Raw genomic sequence first — 8837 nt, 5'->3', positions numbered from 1 at the left:
GCCCCCCCCCCACCCACGAGTGCATCAGCACTGAAATTAATTCACTTTTCTTCCGCAGCAGCCACACAAGTAGTTGGCGCAGTGCATTCCATGATATCACACGTCCTATTCAAATACACTACTTAGACCTTAACTCCGCCCCCCCGCCCCCCCTTCTTTTTAATTTGTGCTTTTACACACAAACGCAGACACACACTTGCACACACTTTTATAAATGCACAAAAGAGGGCATTCCGTCCGTCGGTCCATTGCTGACGGGCATCCGTTTTGCTGACAAATGATGAGAAACTTCCAAAAATTGACAAATTCAACACCGAGCAGACCGCATTGACTATTTCTGGGAACGCTTTGCACTTTCTGTACAGCAGGTGGCAGTATGCATCAAAGCGCTTGACTAATTAAGAGAAGAAGGAGAAGAAGAAAAGCAAGAAAAATAATTTTTAGCCATGGCAACTTGGTTTCAGTTTCCACAAGGATGTACAAGGTACAATAATCCACCGGGATTGTACCGTTGGTCAGAATTCTGGTTAAGGTAAGCCATTTTCACCTTAAAAGGAAAATTTTCTGGTGTTCTAGGAGTTAAAACGGTGGCAGACAGCCCTTGCGAGCGTGCACCCGCTAAACTGTCATGCTCTTTGGGCAACCACCGTATGAGCGAAAATCTTGCTATCTGGCTGCTGGATACGCTGATATATCGAGCACTCCATCTACCATGGTAACCAATTGGATTTCTTATCTTACACACAAACGCAGACACACACTTGCACACACTTTTATAAATGCACAAAAGAGGGCATTCCGTCCGTCGGTCCATTGCTGACGGGCATCCGTTTTGCTGACAAATGATGAGAAACTTCCAAAAATTGACAAATTCAACACCGAGCAGACCGCATTGACTATTTCTGGGAACGCTTTGCACTTTCTGTACAGCAGGTGGCAGTATGCATCAAAGCGCTTGACTAATTAAGAGAAGAAGGAGAAGAAGAAAAGCAAGAAAAATAATTTTTAGCCATGGCAACTTGGTTTCAGTTTCCACAAGGATGTACAAGGTACAATAATCCACCGGGATTGTACCGTCGGTCAGAATTCTGGTTAAGGGAAGCCATTTTCAACTTAAAAGGAAAATTTTCTGGCGTTCTAGGAGTTAAAACGGTGGCAGACATTCCTCGCGAGTGTGCACCCGCTAAACTGTCATGCTCTTTGGGAAACCACCGTATGAGCGACAATCTTGCTATCTCGCTGCTGGATACGCTGATATATCGAGAACTCCATCTACCATGGTAACCAATTGGATTTCTTATCTGTTGGACTGTGCCTTTTTTTTTCTTTTTTTTGGACAGACTGGCAAACCGATGACATTTACTGAGAGAAGCGCGGTTAAAATAAATGTGACGGACTGGCAGACTGGCGATTGCAGCTCAGTTGGCCTTAAAATAATGAGCGGACGGGTGCGCAGTCCGCTGACGAATGACGGACCGGCAACGTTGACTGACGCGCTCACCTTTGCAAAAGAGGAAGTGACATTTAGTCTGCAAAAAATCGGACGTCTCAACAGAGGAGTTAAGTCAAGGGTTGCGTAGTTTCCTAATTAGCTTGAACTCTTTTTCGTTGCGCATTCAACTCGTGTCGAGCCCTGTGTTTTTTTTCCCCCTTTTTGTCTTTGCTGACTCATCATTTTTGCCAATTTCACTTTCTCCGTGTGGTCATGTTGGTTATCGGAGGAGGCTCTCTGTCCTGCTATAACAAAGCGGGATTGCGATGCTTCGCTACACAACAGGATGGAAACCCAACCCGACTCGCCACCTTTGTTCCTCCCACCCCGGGGGGGGGGGGGGGGGGCCTTCGATCCTTCGGGAATTGGGAAGAATGCTTACCGTGCACCTGCTTCGCGCGGCCTTACATTCCATTACGCCTCCTTTCAGTCTCTCAACTCGAGAGTTTCATCGTGTTCAATCTAGTTTACGATTTGGCGCTCATTTTACTGCAGCGAATAATTGCAGCGTTGCGCGACAGATTCAAAAATTCAACAGATTTTTTTTTCTCAGGGCGGCATCATACGATATATGTGGCCAATTTCACCTCGGGTGTGAGCGTAGCGTCTCAAGGTCTCGTGAAACTGAAAACTCACGGCAAATTACGTGCACCTAGCGCGGCGGGCTTTCATGACGGCGTTGATGTCTCTGCCTCCTTCGAATCGCTCCTCTCCCCTCCTCGCCAGGCGACCCGTCAAATCGCAGCCTTTACAATGAACAAATCGCGTTTTAGCATCTCGTGATTGCACTGCAAACGCTGTGTATTGTTCGGCGCCCGCTTTTCTTGCTCATGACTCAGAAAGGCTTTTTAATATGCACGCAATCAAGATGTTGTGGGCTCTGACGTCCTTGCCCGGCGATCAAAACAGATAAATCCAGTCTATAGTAGATCCAACAACTCAGCCACACAGAAGACCGATAGCTCATCTCAAAATTTAACATTCTGCAACCATGTTCAATCCACTAAAAAAAAAAATTTAGGCCGCATGCAGGGACACGGTCAAAATGTATGACCCTGACACCCTGCACACGCAACACTGTTCCTGGCAGCGGCGCGTTCCTCTTCCCTTTCTCCTTTCCACAGCAGTCGCCCTCTTTTACGTACATCTTCTTCCTTGTAGCCCCAACCACTCCCCCCTCCCCCTCCCATCTTCCCGTTTCTTTATCCTCAGCGCCTGGCATATTCAGATACTGAGTCCTCATTACAGCTCAATCCAACCTCAGCAAACACACAAACAGATTAGCTGCTTAAAACGCTCCCAATCCCCCCCCCTCTCCCTCGCTCCTCGGCAGCGCTATCAGGCCCCAGCACAACCCTACGAGATGAGCCAGGGGCAAGGCTTACTTACTGCAGGCTGCATCCTCCACTCGCTCCGCCACCAAATCCCTCCCGCATCACAGCCCCATGTCACAGCTGCCCCCTAATACAATTAAAAGTCATTTGCAGAACGCGCAGGCTTAAAGGATCACGCTGTAGGTGGGAGGGGGGCGGTGGGGTTAAATTAGGTTGCGGGACAGAGAGGAGACGGACAGAGGCGGGTCAATAATTGCCGCCGAAAACGACAGCGGACGCGTTCCCCAAACGTTGGTTTCCGTCATATACTTTGATCTTGCCCGCCGATGAGTTCAATCGCTCGGCGGAAGTTCGAACGCAGTCGAGTTGAACCCGCTTGCGGCACGAGTGGCTGTGATGCGTGCTGGTAAATGACACACAAAAGAAACAAAACATAACGAGCAACTCAATACAGAGGATTAGTAAATCAATTATTCATTTGCTCTCAAACAGATTTACAGGCCCGCGCGCCGCCTGCAGCTTTCCCATTTACATTTCTGGTACCTGTTGATAGGCGGAACGTGAGGAGGGGAACAAAGCCCGACACGTGCAAGCAGGAGGGCGACTCCGATGGTTGATGTTAGGCAGAGAATTGCAAAAAAAATTCGAGCAAGCAGAGACATCTTGAAGTTTGCTGACGACACGGGGTGGCGGGGTTGCAGGACGAATGGCTTTTTGTCAATGAAAAATTTGTTGCCTGGTGCGTCGAGTCTCAGTTCGAATTAAATGTGTAAAAGGCAAAGATATGATTCTTGTTTTTAGGGAGTCAACCTCTATCGCAACCTGTTATTAAAAGGGGCTGATGTTGAGATGGCGGAGTGCCGCCAATTACCGGGTGTGCCCCTCAACAACGAACCTCACCTTGATGCCACCTGCAAAAAGGTTCATCAACCACTGGACCTTTTCAGGGAAATGAGAAGCTTCCATGACTCTCTTCCACAGAAGATTATTGACTCGGTCTTATCCTTCGGTAGCGTCGCATGGTTTGGAAACTCGAACGGGTCCGAAAAGAGTCAAAATTGCTGGAAAAATATCCAAATGGAATAGACAGATCCTGACGAAGGCAAATGTTCGTAAGTGGGATATTTTTTTCCCCCTCTGCTTGCTTTAAAATGTAACTGTCACTGACTATCATTTTTTTTCTTGATTTCTTTTAGTGTTCCATAAAGCCAGCAGGTTGCCTTGAAACGACTTTAAGTTTTGTGTCAGGTCTGCCCTCTGCCTTTTTTTTCTCTACACAAATTGAATGAACATCCTCTAAGACTGATGATTCTGTCACATTTGCCAGCGGTTGTATGATGTTTCCCTTTATTTATTGATTGATTGAATGTGTGTGTGTGTGTGTGTGTGTGTGTGTGATATTATTATTGTTAAAGTGATATAAATGCATGTTTGTTATATCTGTATGTATGTACAGTATGTACATTATACTGTATAGTGTGTGCGTGTGTGCGTGTGCGTGTGCGCGTGTGTGTGTGTGTGTGTGTGTGTGTGTATTTAGTCCGGGTCTTAATTTTGTAAATGATGTCCTGTTATTTTGTCATTGTGTGTTTTGTCCTCATTGTGGCCACATTAATTTCTATTTAAGGGACAATAAAGAGTTTCTGATTCCGAGTCTGTATGCGTCCGACGCTACTGTTCGCACCACCAATTCCTAACAAGGCAGTCCTCCATCACACTCCATCAGAAGTAGTGTCGTCACAGCGGTGGACCCGAAGCAACTTTTGATTACGTCCTGCGTTGTAAATACTTTCGGCTACTGTTGTAAAGTTGAACCAGAGAAATGAATCAGCAACCAATAAACCAATTTTCAAAGTCCATTTTTAGGTTTGATTTAAGGAACAGGTATAATTTCGGAGTCGACTTCGACTTTCTTAAGCAAGAGCTTTCAATGACAGAGGTGTTCTCACCGTGCCCGCTGTGATGTGTCCGGGCCACCAGGCAATGGCAGGCTCTCTCATGCCCCCTTCGTAGGTGGTCTCCTTCCCGCAGAGGAACGGCCCGTTACTGCCACCTGAACGATCGGAGGCACCAAAAGCACAAGTCAGTGCCCACCTGACATGACCACTCAAATAAAAGCCATAAAATGGCTTGTTTCCAAATGTGATGCTTACTCTCACTCGGGCCAGACATTAGAGCGGCTCCGTTGTCCGACGTGAAGAAAACAAAGGTGCTGTTTTCAATACCCAGAGTCCTCAGCCTGGACAGGATCTGCCCAACGCTGTTGTCCAGCTCCATCACCGCATCTCCATAGCTACAGAACACAACAACTCGGTCATGGAAAAACTCATCCGATCCTGTCGTCAGAGAACGACACAGGAGCGCACCGGCCTCGTTGGCTCTTCCCGAGGAAGCGTCTGGAAGCATAGACAGGGGCATGGGTGGCGTCAGGAGCCCAGTACAGGAAGAAGGGCCGTTGGGCCAGACTCTGCTGATTTATGAAGTCAAGACCTTCCTGTTAAAGAGGAAAATGAGGCAACATTGTCAGAGAACAAGGTTTGTGGGGCTTGTCAAAGTGCAGACAATATGGTTCTCAATATTCGGATACTGTCTGCAATACTTTATTTTGCAAGTGATCCGTATTTGTATCAAATGTTTTATAGCAAGCTACTATGGATTGAAGAACTTAGTCTGATCTGAAGTGTAAAGCAGGTGAGTTTAGTGGAACATTTTCTAAACTTTATGCACACAGCAGTCTGTTGAACTCTTCAGTACTTTTTTGCGCAACTTGTATTGCACCAATACAGATTTGCTCATAGTCCTCTTCATCCTACTGTTCACATTTTGACATCAGGAGACCAAGACGACACCGAACAATTCATCAACAGCACCTGGCCATTATGATGCTTCCTATGTAAAATGGCACTGGTGGGAAAATGAGGCTTCAAGATCATTCATGAACCAGTTATGTTTTACTGAGCCCTCAAGATGGCACTGAAGGTTCAACAAAAGGGCTGAAAGCACACAAATTTGCCATTTCTTCAACCCCTTTCTTCAAACCAACAATGCCATCTAGGGGAGTCAAAAAATACAACACCTGGTTCATGAAGCAAATTTGAAGCTTCATTTCCCTGTCACTATAAAATGGTTGCCCTGAGAAACACCGCTCAAAGAAGAACATCCACTGCATGACAGCGTGCATGTCCTATAAATACAGCCCAGGCAAGAAATTCTTAATGAGAATGCTGTGTACCGCACAACATACCTGCAAGTAGATTTGTGTGAGATTGGACTCTCCTGTTTTTCTGTTGATACTAAACTCCTCATAGTATCTACAAAACAAGTTGACATGATTAGACAGTCAGTTATCCATTCATCTTTCTGGAAAGGCAGGTCAGCACGGTGGAGGACATGCAAACCCGACTGGATCCTGAACCTCAAAATCGTGAGACGTGTCTGCTAACCACTTGCCCACAGTGCTGCCTACTTGCTACTGTGTTCATTCAAATCATTTCCTAAACTAAACAAACATAACATGTATAATTGTGAGATGATGGAAGCTTCCCTGGTGCAAATTGTGATGAGGTTTGCCAAACTTGTGAAGTCTCCACAGAACCAAGCGGGAGGGACCACTAGGAAGTTGTTGAGGCGTGACGTGGTGAGCACAGAGGCAGCGACAGCCATCTTTCTTCCACGCGCTTCGCTTCCTCCAGGTGTCCTCACACTCAGCAAACACAACCTGCTGTCTCTGAGGGGGGTGCTTGTGTGTGTGTGTGTGTGTGTGTGTGTGTGTGTGTGTGTGTGTGTGTGTGTGTTTGAAAATACGTTCATGTGGGTTCGTCCGTCAACAGCCCAGGTAAGCTGCGCTGATTAAAATCACGGCTAAGCGTAAAACACAGCCGGCTGCCAAGTGCAGTGACCCCAAGCACACATATGGCTGTTTTCAAGGGGGAAACAAATGGGCGTAAAATGGAAGACACGAGGGCAGCACAGAGGCTGATAGAGCAGCGGAGACGCTCGACATTCACGTACCTGCCGACCATCTCCGAGTTGTGGTAGACGGGGATGTTGGGTCGCCCGCTGTTGTTGTAGGGCCCAAAATGGCAATTGGGTGCACCAAACCATTCGTCGAAGCCATTCTTCAGGGGGAGGTACTGCGCTCTGTGGCCCAGATGCCTGTCGTGAAGTAAAGTGCTCTCACACAGCGTGGTGTCAACGTGGCTGACTCAACACGTGCATTTCCACTGAGTCACATATGCTGCGCACATTTGCCATATGACACTGATTCAAAGTCACGGATCGGACTCTATTCACTTGAGTAAAAGGTGCGCTTTGAGCTGCTGACACATTATTCTTCACATTGTATGTTACAGGATGTCGACATTTCATCTGGGAAGGTTTATCTTACAGTCTGAGAGGTTTTACGGTTAATTCATGGATTCAGAAAATGTGGACAGAGAAAGGGAAAATAATTCTGTTGACATACGTGAAGAAAATACTCAAGATTTAACCTAAAAAAATCTGTTCAATCTCTAATGGGGAAAACATGCATGTCGGCTGCATCAGTGTGCACACCCAAAAAAGAATACTTTGCTTCAGCACCTTTGGCAATACAATACTCAAGAGCATTTGGTCCAATTGGTGATGAGTCATCAATGGAACATCATAATATTTTTCCACTCCTCCTTACAACAGCAGTCTAAATCCAGCAGATTTCGAAAGCATATTTTGTGCTGAGCACTCTTCAGTCCCCACTCCTCCCACACCCCCCAACTTTGAATTTACCAATGAGAAATCAAAAGGCACTCACCATTTCCCAACTATCTTGCTGACGTATCCCTTCTTTTTCAGCATCAGAGGTAACAGGATCTCATCCTGGGAGATTCCTCCCACAATCTCCTGTGGTGTGTATGCTGTAAAAGAGGTCCACTATTTAGTCTGTGCCAACTGGCATTCGCAGACATGAGATGAACACGACGGCTTGAAGTAATTGCAGCTGCTTATTTGGCCGCAGTGAAGATTTTTATTTATTTGCGCGTTTGCTTGTTTATGGGTTTTCACCGTTTCTGGCGTGACCATTCGTGGTGTAGAAGCCATTTCGGACAGGTAGTCTACCGGTAAGAAGTGCAGCTCTGGCTGTGTGAAATGGGTAAAGTATTTTTGCAACATTTAAAGGGTGAGGGGGAAATAAGAATGACTTTTTTTTTTTAATAAAAGCTAGCCTGCTCACTCACAGGGGGAACATAACGGGTTGGCGGTGTAGAAGTTTGGGAGAAGCATCCCCTGTGCAGCCATGGCATCCAGGTTGGGGGTCTCCTTGGAGGGCTGGCCCAAAACCCCCAGATCCCCCCAACCCATCTGATCCGCAGAAAGAGACAGATATCACAAGTGGAGAATTTTACAACACACGTGGTTAACGACTGGAAGTAAAGACGACAGAAGAAAACTAAATAGAGTACATGTCACGTGATTTTATTAACTGACTCTTTGATAAAAACAAATCGAACATAAGAGCGAAAAATAACTAAAACTCACGTCATCCATAAGCATAATGATAACGTTTGGTGGCGACGCAGCTGCCAGCCTTCCTGGCTGGGAAATACATATTAGTGCACACAAGAAAGTTAAAGCTCTGCCAGACATCACAAACACCGCAATGCCGACCAGCACCAACTTTCAGGAAGTGATCTTTGGTTTCCTTCAGTCAGCTCATATGCGCAGCATTTGCGCATGCACATTCGGCCATCGATTTTACGGCGTCCTTTTCAAGTAGATTCCGGCAATTAATAAAACGTAGTCGTTGTCGTTAAACTATAATTATTCAATTGCAACATTTTTATCGTTACATAAAATGTATAAAGACTGTATACAGACTATGCTGCTATAAATGTGTCACTCAATTGCTGGTAGTTTTTTTTTTTAGTTTGCCATTATTTCAATATTTATTTTAAAATAATCAATACTTTGTACATAGGGTGTGTCTGAAATATTGCCTTGAAAGTGCGATACGCGCGCTCAACTTCATCTAAAGT

At 45.9% G+C, this 8837-nt stretch overlaps 1 protein-coding gene across 3 annotated transcripts in view; it reads right to left on the bottom strand.

The window, feature by feature from the left end:
• galns (galactosamine (N-acetyl)-6-sulfatase) overlaps positions 1-8656 on the bottom strand; it is a 25224-nt gene extending 16568 nt beyond the window's left edge. For all 3 annotated transcript variants that reach the window (XR_002169009.1, XR_002169008.1, XM_019876388.1), the window contains exons 1-9: positions 8341-8656; positions 8040-8163; positions 7867-7941; positions 7616-7718; positions 6838-6981; positions 6071-6137; positions 5193-5320; positions 4980-5119; positions 4776-4879 (exon numbers count right to left, since the gene is read on the bottom strand). Coding sequence is in view for 1 of the 3 variants with exons in the window: in XM_019876388.1 (XP_019731947.1) it covers positions 4776-4879; positions 4980-5119; positions 5193-5320; positions 6071-6137; positions 6838-6981; positions 7616-7718; positions 7867-7941; positions 8040-8163; positions 8341-8448 (993 nt within the window). In the remaining 2 variants the exon portion in view is untranslated. The remainder of the gene's footprint in view (positions 1-4775; positions 4880-4979; positions 5120-5192; positions 5321-6070; positions 6138-6837; positions 6982-7615; positions 7719-7866; positions 7942-8039; positions 8164-8340) is intronic.
• Positions 8657-8837: the final 181 nt, after the last annotated feature.

This window comes from Hippocampus comes, unplaced genomic scaffold (genome assembly GCF_001891065.2).
Source record: "Hippocampus comes isolate QL1 unplaced genomic scaffold, H_comes_QL1_v1.1 scaffold150, whole genome shotgun sequence".
NCBI lineage: Eukaryota > Metazoa > Chordata > Actinopteri > Syngnathiformes > Syngnathidae > Hippocampus > Hippocampus comes.
Note: the sequence above shows the minus strand (reverse complement) of the source record. Positions and strands in the feature narration are given on the sequence as shown.